The sequence below is a fragment of the Arvicanthis niloticus genome, chromosome 22 (assembly GCF_011762505.2).
Source record: "Arvicanthis niloticus isolate mArvNil1 chromosome 22, mArvNil1.pat.X, whole genome shotgun sequence".
NCBI lineage: Eukaryota > Metazoa > Chordata > Mammalia > Rodentia > Muridae > Arvicanthis > Arvicanthis niloticus.
The window spans coordinates 45312836-45333670 of record NC_133429.1 but is presented as its reverse complement, the minus strand read 5'-3'; the positions used below and the strand labels follow the sequence as shown (position 1 = coordinate 45333670).

Below are 20835 nucleotides of genomic sequence, written 5' to 3'. Positions count from 1 at the left end.
TAAGCAACTGGGACTCTGGACCATGAATAACTGTGCCAAGTGGTGAACTCAAAGTGAGCCCTGGGTCTTTCTTACTGCAGATATCAGTGTCTGCAGCATGAGCTAAAGCACTTGCCTTTAAAGGTGTATGTCTTCTGTCAGAAAGATAAACTGGAATCCAGATGCCTCCTTCCTCCTGAAGAGGATAAATCAGTTACAGTTAATTAATTAGCCTTTCAATATTGGAAAAAATTAGTAATTCGAGACAACAACCCCTCTGGCCAGGAGGCTACTGAATATTTTGTTTTCGAATAGAATGTCTACGCCTGCACTTGAGACGGTGGAAATGATGTCCGTATCCCCTGCATGAAAAGTCAGCCATCGTTGTTTCCAGTGAGCTGTTTGCAGGAAGACCTTTCAGAATACAAATCCTCTATTATGCAGCGCTTCCTACCAATAGCACAATTGTTCCGCTCCATATGTTCTTCCTCTAGGTGTCTAATGAGTTCCTACATATGAAAAATGACAAGAGAGTCTATCTAAGGAACCATTCCAGTAACAGTGGCATATGGAAACACTGTTTTCAAGCCCCTTGCCACGATTTCTAGGCAAAGCAGCAAGCAGATCTGGCAGAGATTGCGCTCAACATTCCTGGCAGCTAAGTTCCGCTGCCACACCTGCTGCAGGTCCCAGTCCGTTCTGTCAGGCTTAGGGCTGAAGGTGATGATGGGAGATGAACTGGATAAATCCCTTTTGTATTTCCCACCCCATCCTAAACATATCTCTGCCACCAAGTTCAATTCCATTATTCGGTGCCAGGAATCAGCATTGCCTTTGCAATCAGTGCATTTAACGAACACTACATCGTCTTGAAAGCACTCTTGTGTTTCAGACTGTTTGTAAAGGTCTGCTTGGGCGATTTTGTCTCAGTTAAAACATTTCCAGATCTGTAGATCTTGCCTTTTTTTTTCCAACCTGACGAAGACACATTGATGATTATTAGATTAGGCGGTAGAAAGATATATAGCGTGGTGGTTTGAATGAGAATGACCCCCGCGGGCTCATGTATTTGAATGCTTTTCACCAGCGAATGGAAATGTTTGAAAGGTCTACAAGGTTAGGAGGTGTGACCTTGTAGGATGGGCTTTGAGGTTTGGCCTAGTATTTCTCTCTCTCTGTCTCTCTCGGTCTCTCTCTCTCTCTCTCTCTCTCTCTCTCTCTCAATCCATCCCTTGTGCTAAGGCTCAGGATATAGCTCTCAGCTACTATTCAAGTTCCTCTTGCAAGCCGCCATGCTCCTCACCCATGAAATAATGGAGTAAGCCTCTGAAACTGTAAGCAAGTCCCCAATTAAATGTTTTCTTTTATAAGAGTTGCCTTGGTCACTGTGTCTCCTTTTCTCTTCACGGCAATAGATCAGTGGCTAACACATGTTGTGAGAGGTGACTTTTATGCCTCTGTCCTTAAAGGTAGTAGCAACTGTACAACACCAGCATCTCCAGAATGGCTAGCACTCCAGCCTTTACCTACAGACATGGGTTGTCTCATCAAACTCTTGTCAAGAGCCTCTACACTGAAAACCCATGCTTAGTCAGCTGACTGGCCTGCTTACTCAGCTGCTCTTTTGTATTTCTTTCTTCTCCTACTATTTTTATTCTCAATCTATATATCCTTGTATATCTCCCTCTGTCTAATAACTCTTTTATTTTGTTCTAAATTGACAACTGAACATTGCATTTCTTTATGGGGTATGAAGTGGTATCAGAATTTGTGGAGAAAATGTGGACTAATTAAATCAAGCTAAGTAATATATCATTACCTCAGAGGCATACTGTTTCTATAATGAGAATAGTTGGAATTTTTAGTTGTTTTGAAATGTACAGTATACCGTTAACCTGAATTCTAAGACTATACTATACAGTTAAAACAACAAAGTCGTGTTACTCCATGCTTTGCATTTTTTAACTGTTATCTTCCTATTCTTGCTCTTGCCTTCAGTGTTTGCAGCCCCGATCCTACTTTCTGACCTATAAGTTGGATTGTTTTAGATCACATGGTTTGGTGAACTCATGATGTTCCTCCAACCTCGTGTCTGTCTTATTTGCTTATTAGAATGTTCTTCAATTCCATATACCATTGTCAATTATGACGGAATTTTTTTTGGTCCTAAAGCACTCATTCCATTGTGTATATAGTGTATCTTCACCTGCTGAATACTAAACTGAGACCATACTTGATTATGGTAAACCATGCTGCAGTGAAGACAGACGCCACAAAAATCTATGTGACAACGAGTTTGCTGAGTGTCTGGAAGTACAATGATATTTATAATAACAAACTTTTCTCCTACCATAGTAATATAACTTACGTGGGCTAATTACCAGGAAGAAGTGGCTAACTTAGCACACAGTTTTAGAACCATGGTGTCTGTGTTAATCAGCTTAGCTTTGTTGAAGAACTCATGGAAAACAAGAGAATAGGAAGCCTGCAGACACTTTAACCATGAGTAGGAAGAAAAAGGTGAGATCAAGTTCAGATTTTATGACTTTCAAAGAGTCTTCTAAAATTATTTTCCAAGGGCTTGCTCCAATCGCTTAAGAACTTGCTACTGGCCCTATATGCTTCTTGTTCCTTCCAATGCCATTGCTCTAGTACCAAGGCTGCAACTAAAGTGGGGACACTTGAGTCATGTCAAACCATAGCAATATAGTCAGGGTTTTTTTTTTTTTTAGAAACTTCCAAATAGTATTCTAAAATAATTATATCCATTAACATGCTGACTATAGCATATAAGGGATACATTTTTATCCATTCCAATGCATACTATCTAAAAGTTTATAGCTTTACACTTTATCCTCAAGTTCTCTAAAATGTAATATATTTTCTTTAATTGCTGTTGGTTTTCTATCCACTCTTTCAGAAAGAATCACTTCTATACTGCTGAGAGGTAATTACTAGAAAAATAAGACATCGGGTGCACATATGAAGACAAGATTCTTATTAATGTGTTCAAGATTTCTTTTCATATGGACTCTCAGAATTAATGAAAGACCTGGCAAAAGCTAGCAACACATCCATGAAAGATAATCACTGAGGGACCATGGATAAGATAGACGTCTTAAATGAAAGGGTTATTAAATACAGTTCTGATTTTCAAAGTCCAGAATAGATGTAATACAAGGTGAGATAATATTCTTTAGTCCACAGAAGATATTATCAGGATAAATGGACATGATTTACATAGACAGCTTGCATGGGAATCTGGCATTTAAACTTGGTCATATTTTCACTTTCAAAGTACCTTCCCCAATGACATAAAGACTTCCTACTGGTCCAGGCTCCCAAAGCATCCCCTGCTTTCCAATAGCACCACCCTGGGACAAAGTCTTTAATCACAATGGGGACACAGACGCTGTACTAACAACATATCAGAGTTGTATTTAATAACCCCTGCCCTAGTCTGACCTAGGAAATCATAAGCATTTTTTATATTACTTATATGATTTATAGCATACCCTTATACAGGGATTTAGGGAACTATAACTTTTAATAAGTCAGTGCTCATGAATAATCATTCACGGCCAGATGTGGATGGTCTTATTCCACACCACTTATTACCAGTTATGTGACATGTGCAAATGACTTATGCAGCCTGCTTCCATTCCCTCATCAGCAAAGAGCAGACAGTCTGAGTGCCTCTTTATGACTTTGCTGAGGATTAAATTATCTAAAATATATGCAGTGCTGAAAACCACACATGGTACGTTCCAGTAAATGTTCGTGAAGTAAATCCTTAATTAAAATATGTCCTTTTAATCTTACCTCTAATTGAGAGTGCTGACTATCTGAGAACCGGCCCTTTGAAGAAAAACTTTCATTCATAATTAGGCATAAGAAGATCAAATACAATGTGATTCAATGCGTAGAATAGCATAAGAATGCCATAGATATTCAATATTTACTCAAGTCTTTGCATGTTTAAAAGATGAAGTGCCTGTAATTATTGCAATATTGGAACATGTACGAACCACAGGGTTGTATGACCTTGTATTAATTAACAATGTGATACTGGTATTTAATAGCTCTCACTGATAGAAAACGTTATACAGATTTTACCAAGAGCCTCAGAAGCCATGAGTTTTCTCCGGCTCATTCTATTAATGACAATAATATCAGAGCCCATTTGTCTAGATCTTTTAAACTTTGCAAGGAGCTAAGCAATCATTCACTTACTCCTCACAATAATCCTGGGTGGCAGATGTATCATTTTTATATTATAAAATCATTATTTATGCATGTTATCACATCATTATTATTTATATTTCATGGGTGAGAAAGATGAGGACCAAAATGATTAAGTAATTTTCTCCCTTAAGGTCACAATTTGTCTCCTGCAACACCCTTAAATAATGCCTAAAAGACAAATGAAAAACTATGTGTTGCTCTCATTTTCTGTATCCTTTGAAACAAGGCAAGAGACAAATACCAGTTTCTTAGTGGAGAAACTTTGCAAGCTTCTCAGTACAGCTGTGTGACACTGGCACTGGGGAACTCTAAAATGTTCCAGAGTCTATGTAAACATCTTATGTAAATGGTGCTCCTTAAGTTTGGACAGCTTGTGTGACCACAGCAGGTGCAAATGGGGTGATTACTTCTGCAGATCCAAAAGCAACAAATAGCAATAAATCTGACATTTTAGTTTCCATTTCATCCTGTGATATCACAGAAAAAAAGGGCATAGTGGAGGTGGGGGTAGATGAAATCAAACAGAAGTAACTTTAGAGGAAAATCTGCCACTTGGGTTGAATTTTCTCTTGAATTCACACTATCTACTCATTTGAACAGCAAGACATTCCGCTGACCTGAGTATGAAGGAGAGTCACAAATTACATCTGGCTTCAGGATCTCAAATTTGGCTTATTGTCTAGTGTAGCAACCCTGAAATTAAATGAGCACATTCAGGAGACTCATCATTGTGCAGTCTGTGGAATCTTGTTGGAGACAAACAGAGCTATTACCAAGTCCTCCAGTGTCAGATTCCAAAATGGACAGGATATTCTCCAGGACAGCACTGCCAAGCTAGAGCTTCTTCTTTCACTTACATTAGAAATCTGGTAATTGGATTTTAAACAGTTCCATGTGCAGTAATTATATGTAATCCATTCTGTGGCATTCCTCCCCAGTAAATCTGTAAGAGACCAAAAGATATGGCAAGCCTTCCTTTGTCAGTGCCACAGGATTCTCTCTAAAGCCGGTTGACTCCAACAAAGAGTCTTTTAAGAGAGCAAATGGGCCATTTTAACTGTTGAAAACATAATGGGAATCACAAGACAAGAATAGAGGTCTAATGGATAGCTAGAGGTGAAACACAGAAGGTCAAAGAGTGTCCTATGATATCACCAGACGTGACTAACCCACCGAGAACTGCAGTATCTATTGCTGTTTAGAAATACATGCACAATATACATTCATAGCTGTTATAGTGAAATGAAAATAATTAAAAAACATTTAAACGTAAGATAGGTAGCACATAACGTGAGAAATTCGCACGTGCAAAAGAGCATTGAAGGTGAGCAGAAGTCGCCGGCTACCTGGTACATCTTTGTGACATACTTAAAGTGACTGACAGTGAGGTGGCAGTATATTGTTTGTGTGCTCCAGAACACACCATGGTTAAATGGCAATTGGCTGGTGTTTCCTAATGTGCTTTCTAGAAGCTTACCAGCAAACACGGTCAACATTGTGTGACACGGAAATTACAAGGGGCAGCTCGATGTCTCTGATTGTTTAGCTGTGGCACTTGATGCACAGTGTGAGAAATCTAAGTAGCAGAAGGAGGAGAAACACCATGACTTTTGCCCTGTAATCAAAGCCATGTTCTGTCTGTGTGCATCTTCCCTCCCCATTGATGCTTAGCACTTCCAAGCAATGAACAGGTTAGTCAATCAACAGAAAGCAAACTCAGTCCCAGGAAGTGAGCTTAGGCGTTATACATTAGATCATACATGCACTCAGTGAGTGCTCTTGCTTGCATGCCATAGCCTACTACCTGACACACAATGAGATTACTAAGGGGAAAAGACCAGGATTGTAGAAATCAGGTAAATAGCCAATAAGTAATTACAACAAGGAAAGAATAAAAACAAAACTCTCTGGAACTGTCCAGTCTACCACAGCTACCAGCTGTCACAGAAATGAAGTCCCCAAGATTCACAGAACCACTCAGACAGCTGGTAGACCTGGGAGCAATAACAAAGGTGTTTTATGCTGCTGTGCTTGGGTAGCAGCTACAAAGCTGGGTGTAACTGTTGCCAGCAAATATCTGGGTGATGCATTGAGTGGATGTGTGAAGACAGAGATCCTGACTGCTTACTGAACCCAAAATATAATCTCATAAAATAGAAAATGAATGTCTTATTAATCTCTGTAGGATATGAAGGCACTGCTGATGCCCTCAGTTATTTATATGATCTACTATAATCAAAACAGGCTTCTTTTGTTTTTCATTTGAGGGACTCCAGCCAGTTCTCTCGACAGTATGACTATGCAAATTTAACATTAAACAGAACTTGCTGAAGATTATTAGAGCAAATTGATATAAGTTCAGTTAGTGATGCTCCAGGAGTGACATCATTCAAAGGAAAGTGAAGGTCACTACTTTAGTTGTATTCACTGTGTGTAACACAGTTCTTGGCACAAAGGTCTACAAAAATAGCTATTAGTGAATGAATGAATGACCTCTGGGCCTCTCTCCACTCTAATATGTATTGATGGTCTCTCTAGCCTTTTATGGGATTCATGAGCTTCAGTTTACATGCTCAGAATCTTCCAGAGCATCTCTCTGTACACTTTAACTCCAACACGATTATAATTTTCACTTTGCCATTCAGGATGATGCTAGAGAACTTGCTAAACCTTTGTGAGCCCCAGTGTCCTTACAAAGTGGCAATACAACAACTCTCATGTGCAGGACTGACGCAAATGGCCCATGTTATGTTCTTAGGTAAAACTCCTGGCACAAATCAAGTGCCAAAGTGATGGCAGTTATCATATTTTTGTGTGTGCATATGTGAAATTTGTCTGCCTCTGCCTCCTAAGTGCTGGGATTATAAGGGTGTGTGTTTGTGTGTGTGTGTGTGTGTGTGTGTGTGTGTGTGTGTGTGTGTGTATGCTGGCTGGTACTATCATTTTTTTAATCTTGCCCATCTTCACCAAAAAATTTTTCCAGCTCTCTACTTTCTCCATTCCTTTGTCCAGACTGCAGAGAATGTACTGGTGGAGAATAAAACACTGCTGTCAATTAGATGTTCATGATTCTGCTTTGACCTTGCAACTCCCAATGTCATGATACACTAAAAATGGTTTCTATTCTTCTGTGCATTTCATTTCTTGTAGTCAGCACATGACTCTCATCTATCAAGGCCCATATGAACCACCCTACAAATGCATGGTACACTTTCATTCAAGCTGCAAACTCTGATGATCATGAAAAAAATAATGAATAAAATGCAGCTTTAAAGTTCTGTTTGGCTTCACCAACTCTTGCTCATTTGACTTATCTAATAAAGAGGATGGGTTTTGCTTCCTCACACCAACCCCTCCACTTAATACCTCATAACTGCCTGTTCCTCGATGATAATCCAGCCCATGGTTCATGGTTTCTACTTTGCTCATGATACAACTCTCAACTGTTCCTTATAGAAAAATGTCCCCCTTTACCTGCCACTTTTCTTGAAGCTTCTTAAGAAAAAGTCACCACTTAAATCACACTTTCTCCCTCTCTCTCTTTCCCTTATCCTCCCCCTCCCTCTCCCCATCCCCCTTCCTTTGCCCCTCCCCCTCCCTCCATCTCTCATTTTGCACATGTACCAGCAAGGTTTATACTTTTCTACATTATATAGAAATGGGTTTTCTTTTATTGATGTGTCCCACATGCAATTTTAAGAGAAATGGAATTGTTATGTCTCTCATGATTTAAAAAACCATCACCTTTTAATAAATTCCTATCACAGACAAAATACAGCATACAGTCTTCCGCCGGCGTGAACCCGCTGAATCTTCACAATATCACTGAAGATAAAGCTCAACCACCTCACAGATAAAAAATGGAGACGTTACTCATATTTCCCTCCCAGTCATTATCTTGAAGACTGAAGATAAGTGAAATTATCACTTATACAAGTGTCAGTGGCTTGGGCACAAGCTAATTATTACCCCAGTGGTTGCTCTTTCATTGAGATCTGCCGTAGCATCACTGCTACTTCACTGAAGATCCTTGAAGAGCTAACCCAAGCCCCTCTTCACTCTTCTAGTTCTAGGAGATGGTCTACAGAATTCAATCCTCTGTACTCTACATATAACATGGGCCGCCACCCTTTCCTTCATCAACTACTTGTCCTACACTCAGATTCTGTGTCCTCCTCCCTGCTCCCTTCCTCCTCCATTTTGTGTCATATATAACCATAGCCTTCTCACATATCTGGATAACAATAAGCTGTCTCTTGCTGGTACTTTGACTACACAACTATCCTACTTGTATTTTCACCCCTTGTTGAGAGAGAAGTTGACATATGCTATTTTCCTTTCAAATCCTTCCCTCACTTTTCAACCTACTGAAATCTCAATTCTGCAATGGATGTTTGAATGAGGTTGTTCTGTCCAAAGTGAACCGTGTGACGATTCCTAATTACAGATACAACTACAAACTCTTTAGTTCTCACCTAACAGGGCCTCTCTGCTCGTTTTGTTGGTGTTTGAACCTCAGTGTGTCTTTCAACAACGAATTCATTGTCTCCACCTGCAGTGTCGCCTGTGTTTTCCTTAAGATTCTGCTAATGTCTAACTGGACTTGTGTCAAGCTGGTTTTCTGGGCTTAAAATCTCCTAGAGTGCTTGCCTCATGGTCACTTCACCTGTGCATTACACACATTTCACCCTGTCCATCTTGACCAGATACACACTGGGATAAACAGAGGAGTTTTTATAAGAAACATCTATACCTAGATGTCAATTTCAGGCCAATTAAAAGACCCTCCACAAGCAGGAATGGGCACAAACACATTTCAGGTTTTCGTTGTGTAATTGAACTTGAACTAGGACAAGGACCCGATGAACATCCTCCCCAGTGTCTATGTCCAAGCTCAGGTCTTCATAGCTCTCAAAGAGGTGTCTTTACTACTCTTCTCTCTCTCTCTCTCTCTCTCTCTCTCTCTCTCTCTCTCTCTCTCTCTCTCAACATTCACACTCTATTCCTTTTGAGACATTTGAGCATATTTTGTCAAGATTTGTAAATGCCAACTTTACAAGTGTGTCATCTTGTTCATTGGGATTCATCCTGAATTAAGTTTGATTGTTTTGCAGGCTAGAAAGGACTTTCTAGAAAAATGTTCAAAGCATCTATTTAGGAAACAGAATCACCCCAGAAAAAAAAAGATGAACAAAATAAAATAAATCTGAAGCACCGATTAAAACCATCTATCCACTTTCCCCACTGCATAGCATAGCACTGTGCATAGGAAAAGTTTCCGTTGACCTGATCTGAAAAGCTATTGTCAAGAAAAAAGCTCAGCTAAACCAAAATTTCAATCTAGTCAAATATGCTTGTGCTTACAAGGGAATCAATAGCTGTCAGGTAAGTGCTGGATAACTGACAAACCCATTTCATATTCCTGCAGAGTGAAAAATCAAGACAACTGAGAAGAAAATTTACCAAAAAAAATACCAGTAACCCACATTTATGTTTGTGTATATATACAAAAATCCATAATAGTATAAGAAACTATGAAACACACAAAAACAATACACACATGTATATGTAAAGAAATACACAAACACAATACATACATGCATACACACACATATACCCTTGTTAATGTATTCAATATGCAAAACAAAAGAAGAAAAAAAGGAAGGAGAAAAGGGCAGGATAGAGGACAAACAAAAGGCAAATTTTTACCTGACTAAAATAATAATGTTCTGTCATGGGCACCTAGGTATGCAATGTATGTCTCCCTAACTTTCTAGTGCTTTACCCATCGTCCCCAGTATCACTGTAATTCCATGTGAATTAGTGAATCAAAATGGGAAAGACAGAATGATGAAAAGTCTCCTACTTGATATTTTTTGCATCTTTCTATCTCACATATAAATATAAATGTGAATATAAAGTTTTCATCAGCATATATTCATTTTGTATGGGTAGTAGGTTAAACCCAGATATAAATTAATTAGCTGAATGACACTGTGTAGTAATCACTTATACTAAAGGCAGTTATTCCTGGTGAGGGTCGGGGAGCTTTTTCATTTCAACCATAAGCATGGGTTTACAGGCCTCTTACTACACATTAAAAACGATACCAAATTTAAAATCACATATAGTTCTGTTTGGAGTTCAAGTTAAATATTCTTTCTATTGTGGTAACAACAAAAAAAAAATATAGAGGTAAAATCATGCGGTAAGTTGTTATTCTAAAACTAGGAACGTTGGAGTTGTTATAACCAGTCCTTCATTGGTCTATGTACTCATGTTCACATCTGATACACATTCCAAGATCCTACAATGAAATGTCCCCAATGCACTTTTAAAGGATGAAAGTATATGTGCACACTTCATGTGAAAACTGACAGAAATATGAATAAACCACCTTTTGAGCCCATGGTATCACGCCAGTGTGAGCCTCTGTGTTAGGACAACATATTATGATTTTGGACACTGTTATCCCCAAGGGAAATATGACAAAGGGGAAAGCAAAACCCTATACCATCTTCTGTGGCATCTTGTGAATGTTAAACCATTTCAGAATCAAGAGGCATTTTCAAAGATATTTAAGACATGGTATTGATGCATACTTCTCTCATGTGCTTCCTAAAGTAAGCTACGCTTACCGTTTGCACTATGAGATGGATTTTGCATTTGTGTTCACAGGGACTTTGCAGGACAACATCTCAAATGTCAATGGACTGACTTCTCAGTTTCCTAAGCAGCAGGTCAAATGTTGAAACCTTATGCAAATATAGAGTTTAGCACAGAACTTTATTAAAAAAGGATTGAAGAATTCATCAGCTTCCATCTAAATTCAGAGTTGTACTGGTTACTAACTAGGAGTCTTTTAAAATAGGATACAAGAGACCAGATTTTCCAGATTTCACTTGTGAAAGTGAGTCCATTTTATACTCCAATTTTATTTAATTTTTTTCTGAATAGTCACAACATTAATCTACTGGGAATATTCTAGTTCATATATTTGAAATTCCATTTATTTTTTCTATTGATACGCATGTATTACACTTTTATATAATACAGAATTTCCAGTGTTGTTTTAAATGACATAGTTTTTGAAATGAGAAGCATGATCCTTAATTTCAAACAAACCTAGGATAAACTCATAATATCCAAAATGATAGTTTTTCATTTTGTACCAAAGAAAGTAGTGATAATTTGTTTGACAGAGAAAGTCCAGAACAACTGTTACTCCTTTCATTTTGACTCTGGGTAGATTTGACCATTACAATACCCATGTAGAACCACTCAAATGGTTTTATTAAACCTCAATTAAAAGTGAGGCAGAAATCACTTCATTCCATATTTTCATGAGGCAGTTGACTTTCACTCAGTATTAAAATTGTCATTTTCCAATGTAATTTTTAAGAGATTTTTACACTTTTAGCTGTTCTTCCTACTAAAGGTTCTTGTTAATATGTGACCCTTTGAGCATTGTTACAGACTAACAGATACAAATTCTTCTCTAGAATATGTGAACCTCCATCCTAGAAACCAGCACAAGGTGAACTGGCTTTGTCAGTGAGTTCTAGAAATACAAGAAGTCCCAGACATCTTCACTCCTTGACTAAAATGATGGACCACCTAATATGATGATCTGTGAAACATCTTTCAATCAAACTAAAATAATTAAGGCATGGAAAACCCTTGCCTTTGTATGCCTTCAAACTATCTGTTTACATGGTATTATTATTATTATAGGGTGACAACTCAGTACTCACTGTTCCCTTCCCCCACATCACAAGTGAAACAAAATAAATGTAGTACAAAATTATACATTCTGTAGTAACTTAATAAAAGGTAAATCAATGTTTAAGGCCTTTAAATATTTGTAAGAAAAATCACAAAGAACTAAAAATCACAAGTTTTATGATGGATGTGAAAATATGGACAAAATACTGGCCAAAAATTGTTTGAATGGAACAACCGTAAGCCAGTATTTAGACCTTTGTGGTCAAGGGAAATCAACAGGTTATTTTTTTTCTATCCACAGACAGAACAAATATATAAGCATTCAAGCAGTCATTGGAATCGAGCAAGAGACGATCTTCAAATGAGACAGAAAGGATAGTTTAAGAAAATGCTAGAAGTAATGTAAGTAATTAGAAATTAGAGAAGCACATGCATCCCTGGCGAGTTTCGTTTTATTTTTGAAATCAAAAGCTCTCTGCTAACTTGACTGTACACTGATGATTTCTGTGAAGGAAAGTAAAAGGAAACATAAAAAAGAAAGTACACTTTAAAAAAAAAAACCTGGAAGGAAGGGTGCACTAGAGGCACAGAGTACTGTGTGATGGGAATTGGAATCCGGTCCTAACTGCTATCTGTTAAACGGTCAGAGAGCTGCAGTCACATGTTAGCCTTGGGGAAATGTGTCAGGTTGCCTACACATTCTTATATGAGGGATGTATTCAGATCATTGTGATTTGCCAACGATTATCATTATCAATGGATAAATACTTCTATTCCTTTCGCAGAGGCAAGTGTTAAGATGTTAAAACAAGCAGGCTTTCAGAGTTTCAACGTTAGAATACCAATAAAATTGTCTCTGTCTATGCCATGCCGGAAGAGTTTGCAAAGGGAACGTCATCAAAGCTGTGCACAGTCCTACTGGACAAGGAGCAAAGGAGCCAGGAGCACATCCGTGATAGTACAGTGAGCTTGGGAGACAGCTTCAGACACAAGAACAGTTACAGCTGAAGCCAGAAACCTTACAGCTGTCAGTTTCTGCTGTCACCCCAGAAAACCAACTCTATCCAAGCTCTGTGGAGAGCAGTGTCCACTTCCCCCGGAAGAGTCATGAGCCAAGCATAGTTCACAGCTGATTAAGTCTTTAGGACCCAAAGTTCACTTCAGATTTCTTTAAAGTCTTAGTTTCAGTAAGAAGTAGATGAAAACCCATAGAATCCCTTGGAAATGGGTTTTAAATGTCTCTTCTAAGAGGTATAAAAATCTTCAAGGTCACTGCAGGAGTCCAGTTTTTATTCTTGTTTCTCCATGAAACAGCCTTGAGGATTTCTTGATTTAGGAGTGGTTAATGGGTTACCTGGAAAGGAAGGAAAAATATGGTCAACACTCCATAATAAAGCTACAATCTCAGTACTAGTAAACAGTAACTAATAGTTACTAGGTGGTACTCACTATACCAAACACATCACTGAAACCTCCAGGACACCCATGTTCACATACTTATAAAAAACCAATGTAAGTTTTTTTCTTTTATTTTGTAATATTCTTAAAACAACATTCATTATTATTTCAAGTACCTCCAACTATGACAAAGATATTAGCTACTGGCAATAGTTTCTTTGCTTGAAGGAGAATGATTCTGAGAATCCTCTCATTTGTGAAGACAAGGTAGCTATAATTTGTAGACCTCTGTAGAGAAACATCTTTGGTCACTGGATTTCAGTCAGAGAATGTTCTCAACCCTTGAAGACTTATTCTAAAAAAAACCCCAAAATAGCCTAAAAACTGGGGGCGGGGGTTGCTATCAGAATCTGTTAAATGTTCTGAAAAATCCTATCTCTGTATGATTGGAAAAATGTTTGTGGAAGCAAAGAATGAAGAACAGTGCAACAATGGCTTACCAAATTTCAAAGTGTGCAGGTCTTCTCATAAAACTAATTGTATTTCCAATGTAGTTTGAATCAATTAGGAAGATTCACAGCAACTATTAATAGAATATATATTTATATATGAATAAAATGAAAAGAATGTGCTGTGAATAGATTATTTACAGTTGCAGAAGTGATATAGGAAAAACACAAAACTATTGCTATGTTAATTCTCTCTCCTTACACTAATATCAGATAGGGTCTCCCGAGAAAACCCCCTAGAAATTGTCATCTACCAATGGGTATTACAAAATGTGATGTTTTAAAATTAATGTGAACACCTGGTTTTATTTCATGAGGTGACAGCTGCTTAGCCTTTGATAAGGTTATTTGTTTGTTTGTTTGTTTGTTTGTTTAAAGGCTGGCTTATTTTGCTGTTTTGTGATATGATATGAAAAATCAAAGTATTAAACTCAATAATAAGGTAACTCTAGACTTTGTTCTACCATAGATAATCTTGAGTTATACTACAAAAAGACATCAAAGTTCAAAATGTTTTTGAAACACGAGGACAGCTATCTTGTCTTGTGGACAACTGCTACTTTTCCCATTGTCCCTCTTACACTGGGGGTTACAGCATGAAGGGTATGTTGAAGTACAGAGACCAGGGGAAGTTGAAATATCTCAAGAACGACAGAGTCTCAGCAGGTTGTCTGCCATTCAGTGCTCATCCCACACAATCTGTGTGGGGCTCCCAGAAAGTAAGCATAAGAATGAAAAGGGAAGAAAATATTGTCATAAAATTTACATAATAGATATTATGTAAAATTGCTAATGGAGATAGTTGATCATTGTGGGAAATGCTGAAAAAGTATTTTCATGATAACATTTGCCCATAAACTCTATATAGCATAATCTGTGACTACCATTAGCTGATAAAGGTTCCAATCTACATTTTCTCAAACTTTTTTCTTCCTGGTTAGAAAATTGATTAAGCATAACCTGGGGGATATAATTATTAAAACTGGTGTTAAAACAATAGAGCAGGTAAAGGGGTGTTGGAAAAGATTGAGAGAGAAGAATTGATGGGTTTCAGGAAGGGGTTAATGACAATGCGGCAGGATGCTAAGGGTGAGACAGGAGAGCCGAGAGCATGATCCCTAAGACAAGAAGGAAGGGCATTGCTCAGCTGCTTTGCAGCCTCAGCTTTGAGTCACCTGAAGGTTACTGTGGTATTCCCATAATTATTTCTTTATCTGAAGGTAAATATTTGTTACTGTTGGTTTATAAAAAACCTGTGGGGAGATTCTGTTGGTCTTTTGTGTATGAATTAAAGACTTGACTTCAGATAATTTCAAAAACAAACAATATTAAAGACTTCCTTAAACAAAACCAATGTTTTCTGTATCTTCAAAAGTCTCTGTGTGTGCATGTATATACGTATGCATCAATAAACATACATATCCACATATATATGCAAGTAAGTATAAATATATATACACAAAATATCATATAATGCGTTTTGTCTCTTAGCTAAAATAATAGCGTATAGCCAAAAAACTTAAATGTGATCATAAGAGGTAGTTATATAAAAATAAGAACTAGTAAGTATGGACTAAAACACAAAGCATTTTTCCTCACATTAAGATTTGTAAAGAATTCTTTGTTCAATTCTTTTCTCAGATGAAGAGTATCCAATCAAATAATATCTGGTATCAAATGACAGTGGACAGTCTATTTTAGCCTTGATCCTTCTATTTGATTAGGATAAATTATGGTTAGACATGTGACACTCTGGATTAAAGCCAGTGTGGTAGGGATACTTTCAGACTCTATCTCTCTCAGTTTTTTCATATATAAAATGCAGATGATGTTAGATCTGCTGTGAGAACTGGGCATCCCAATGCCTATAGAAACATCTAGTTTTATCAGCATTAAACACCACAAAATAACAATTTCAGATGTGAAAGAAGAGACATTGAAATAGAATGGAAGAAGCCTTAGACAGAAATCCAGATAAGTCTGAGGGCAACAGATGGAGGCAAACTCAGGGTCTGCCCTTTTCAATATAGAATAAATTATACACATGAGCATATATCAGCATACCCTCTGGAAATCTCTAGTTTTATATCAAATATAATGGCAGAACTAGTAAGACATACACATTTTCAAATATTTTTCAATATACTATTTTAAACATATCACTATCATGAGTATAGATAATCATTTCCAATTTAAGTCACCTAATAAGCACAATTCAAAGGATATTTAGAATCAAAATCAACAAAACTGAACGAAGAAAAATCAATTATTTAGTAATTTCTATGTTCACTGAAAAAGTCTAAATGCTTACCTTTAAATTCCGGCTTACTACAAGATAAAGATAAATACTATCTTGCTGGCTATAATCTATAAATTGGGATTTCCTGGCATATAAGAGTTTCTTAAGTAATCTTTATAAAAATCCAGCATTTTAACAAGGAAATGTTATTAAGACACCACATAAACCTTACCCTATTTTTAGAACTAAAATATAACACTTTACACTAAAAGTTTATGTTTGATAAAATATCAAACAGTAACATCTTCACAGTCTAAAAATGATCTTAGCAAGTTTTCATCTATTACAACAGGAAGGTCCAGGATAGAAAAATCTCAGTTGCTCCCATGTCTGCATTCTACCTTCTTGTTCCAAGGGGCTCCAAGCACAACATGCCATAGGAGACAGAGAAATAATTCTAATTTTACATTATCACCACATGTCATAATTGCTGCTTCGGGGCATCTATCTGCCTTTGCAGAAGTCATGTTTCATACAGCTGTTCTCACATAATCTTATTTGATGCCTATTGGCTGGTGTGCTAGATGCAACTGTTGGACTGATGCATCCGTGTAAATGAAAAAATTGCAATAATAAGAGTAACCCAGTGTCAAGTACAAAGCTATGCTTGAGTGGCTCTGAAAGAAGCTAATGTGGTAACAATAAACCCAGGTGTTCAGGACTGGAGCATCCAGTTATACCAGTCCGACAGATCAATTCCAGATAGCCACTTAGATTCTCAGATATCTGTGCCAAATCTATTCACCACTTGAAACTAAGAAAATATAAAGCAAGAAAGCAACATATAAGACACTATTTCGATCTGAAATGAGTAAAGTCAGTTATTCTTAGACTGTCTGCACTTTATGCTTTGAATGTTCTTAAATGTCCTCCATTTTTCTTCAAATTCAACAATGGAAACACATTTAAATCTGGTCTTTCTCCAAGTGTTTACAAGTGTTTAAGCAATTTGGAAGAATCCTAATATGATATATTCATAAAGTCTAATTTTCCTTCCTTCCCAAGTTCTACTAACTAGGTAGTAAGTGAGAGCAGAGCCTAGTGGGAGACAATACGGAAATAGTGTGACCTCCACAGGCAGATTTTGGGTTCAAATCCAGGCCCTGTGGCTTTCAAACACTGGAACTGAACATATTACTTAATCTTCCCATGTATAAATATAGAACAATATTACTACCTTGTCACACTTATTTGTTACTATAATTAAACCAAAAACCCCTTACAAAGAGTCCATCCCAGTATATGCATTTACAAATTAACAAGTGTTATTAGTGATAATTCTCAAATAAGACACAAAAATGACATGCAGAGTTCTTATCAGGCACTGTTGTTGCTGCATATTTATGTATAAATACTGACTGATTAAATTGAGATTATTGATGTTTGTTTTTTTGTTTGTTTGTTTTTGATTTTCTATAGTAGCTCACCTTGCAATTTGTTCTTTGAATAATATTGTTTTTTAAAGTCATATATTAGGAATTTCACACTCTGATAGCTTTGGGTAAAATAAAATGTCTTTTCAGACAATTTTGTACAAAATAATGATTAAACGGTCATTATTTTGGTGATCTGTGGCACCAGGCTGTCAGTTCCACAGATGATTTGATATGATTCAAGATACAGATTAGACTAACATTTGCATCCTATAGTCATGAGTTAGAAAATACAGTGAACTAAGGACAGTGTCAGGCAGTCAGAGTTGACAAGGCAATCACTTCTGATGTGTGTCCCCTAAGCACTGAGCTAAGAAGTATAGATCTGTATGTGCTAAAGACAGTGACAGGCACTCAGTAGCATCTACAGTGTGACCACCACTTTTCAAACACAAGCATTTTAACATTTCCCATGCTGAGTTAATTGACTCTATGTCCATGTGCATATGGAAAGCACAAACTCAACTCAGTAAGTTATAGCAAAAATAAAAACCATTATAAGGCATCTATATACACATAGAAAATTGTTTTGCCCCTATTATTAGGCATATATTATGAATCCTCTCAGATTCTTGTCTCCCTTCCTTTTGTACCTCTTTCTTTGTGTTTTCTATGAGCCATCTTCCATGAGACTTTATATGCTGGACATTTACCTAAGGAATCAAGGCCACACTTTCTCCAGGAGTAAAACCTGCAACATGATTATACAACAATGAAATGCAGATGTGAGGATGCCCTGCCATACTGAGGATTACTCTGATGATGCAGATGTGAAGAAGCCCTGCCATACTGACGGTTACTGTGGTGTCATTATTTAATGGAACATTATCTGAACACCTTTGTTCAGGTTGCACTTTGTATAAATTTCTGAAATCACTTCCAACTCTGTACAGCATTGATGTGAATCTTCTGCTGTTTACAGAATAACATATTCTTTTCTCCAACATAGTCATTAAAATCTTGTTATAGCGTACTGTGGAATAGCATTTATATCCTTGTCGTTATAAGTCTCACACACACACACACACACACACACATACACACACACACACGTTAATGGGAGAGATGCTCTATTTGAGCGGTAGAGTCAATTTCATTCCAAAGGGAGTTAAGTTTTCTCTAAAATACCCATGTCATTAGCAAAACATTTATTTTTGTACTAATGAACATGTTTTATTTAAGCAAGTGGAAGGCAGGGAAGTGTGGCAGTATTTATGAGAGAAAGAAGCAGGTTTAAATGCAGTCTGTGTCCAACCTGTATAATAGCTGCTTAATAACACCACAAATAGACACAATTTAACACTAACACTCCAACAAATTTAGCTTGCTCAATAAAAGCCCAAGGAGCACCAGAATCCGTACATAATCTTAAGAGCTGATGTGAATGAACTTTTCCTTCCCTTAGAACAGATTTCCTGCTCACTGCAAATGAATTTTTTTAATGTACCTCTTACAAGAATATGAATGTAGCCCTTGCTTCACCATCTGTATACTAAATGTGCAATTAAAACGTTATTATTCCACAGTAACAGGTTTTTTCATTTAAGCTAGAGAAAAGCTGCCATTAATTTGGTCATAACTGTATATGAACATTCTCACCCTATCTCCAAGCATGCTATATAAGGTGTCGCAAAACAGAAGACACCTGACTGTCAAAAATGTGCATGTACAAACCAGCTACCCAGACAGCTTTCAGGTTTTGATGACAAGGAACTAGACAAAACAGGGGAAATGAATCCTTTTTGTAAATACACTCATCTACATAAAATTTACATTTTACTTCCATAGTAATACATGTAATATCTATAGCTCTGAAAAATACTGCATGTTCAAACCAAAGCTTAATTTCTCTTGCAGAGAATTCTGGGACTGGACCAGCCTTGACATTCATTCTAACAGTTGGCCTCGTAAAGGCTGTCTATTCAATACTTCACTATGAGCAAGCATGACTACTGAATTATCTTCAACTATTTTCAGCTAATCTTCTGTCTAAATTCTTGATTGTTTTAACAAGCTTGGGTAATTTGGAAAAGATTCACTGTAGAATACCAAGGGCATTTCAGACAACTGCAGATAACTAACCAATCCTGTTTAGGTATAATTAAGGAGAGTTTGCCTGGAAACAGAGGGGTGAAGATACCCTGGATGTGGCATAGAGTCCTTTGCTCTTCTGGCAGAGTCACTGTGGTAAATGAGACGAGATGAGACAGCCTTTGCATGCTGATATGAAGACTGTTTTAGACCAGCTTTGTGGCCTGCTAGTTTAAGAACTTTAAAGTCTCTTGAATTGGTAGAGTTCTAAGCTGTCAACCTTGTCACTTGGACCGAGTGCCTAACTCCTCTCTCAGCCCCAACTAGTACGATGCCATTCTGTATTTAATTTTCTGGAATATGTGATTATTATCATATATAACAGCAACACTAGGGAATTGTTTGCACAGATTGCAAAGTATCTGGGCTTTCTGAGCTGTGCAAATGAAGTCTTCCACGGGAATGGAATCTTCAGAACAATGGACTTAGGCTATTTCTCAGAACTCTGAGTCCTACATGCCTCCCAGAAGTAGATAGGTGTGCTTCTTATGAATCACTCTCCCTTTAGTACAGAAAACTCATCCTCAGTTTGACTTAGCTCTTAGCAAATGAACTATGCTTCACTTTGTTATTCATTGGTTATCTGATAAACACCATTGGCATTTTTCAGAATGTGTTAGCAAAAGATGTCTTTAATTCTGTGCCCGCCCAACCCCCGCAACTTGCACACTCTCTATTCTTGGTGGAACACAGACACAGAAAATCAACAATAACCTTAGGTAATATATAGAAGCAATCAGAATGAAGATAAATATCTTTAAAAGTTTTTTAAAAAAGAAATCTTAAGACAGGAAAGTAATTCCTGAGGAGAATCTGGATAGATTTTTTCAAAGATATGAATTATATATTCTAGCATTGGAAAATTTAGAGACCATGAGAATTTTTTTAGTTCAATTGGAATGTGCCTCACCTGTCAAATTTGATATTACATTTGTTTTTTAGGATTCACCTCTCATTTATACAGAATAATTTGAATGGATAGTTTTTACCCACTTTCTGCAGTAAAGTGTTGGTTTAAAATTTAAGCCTAGTCAAGACCTATACTCCTCAACCATTTCAGCTTCACTGCAGGCAAAGCAAGTGGAAGCACTAATAAAGTACAAAACCTGTGCTTCAGAATCAGTTCATAGCCAGTGGGACTTGGAAGAGGGGACTG

General features: G+C 37.2%; 1 protein-coding gene across 4 annotated transcripts in view; it reads right to left on the bottom strand.

The window, feature by feature from the left end:
• Positions 1 to 11111: 11111 nt before the first annotated feature.
• The window catches only part of Tafa2 (TAFA chemokine like family member 2), a 450421-nt gene continuing 440697 nt past the window's right edge, over positions 11112 to 20835 (bottom strand). For all 4 annotated transcript variants that reach the window (XR_013106405.1, XM_076920380.1, XM_076920379.1 and 1 more), the window contains one exon: positions 11112 to 13303. Coding sequence is in view for 3 of the 4 variants with exons in the window: in XM_076920380.1 (XP_076776495.1) it covers positions 13292 to 13303 (12 nt within the window). In the remaining variant the exon portion in view is untranslated. The remainder of the gene's footprint in view (positions 13304 to 20835) is intronic.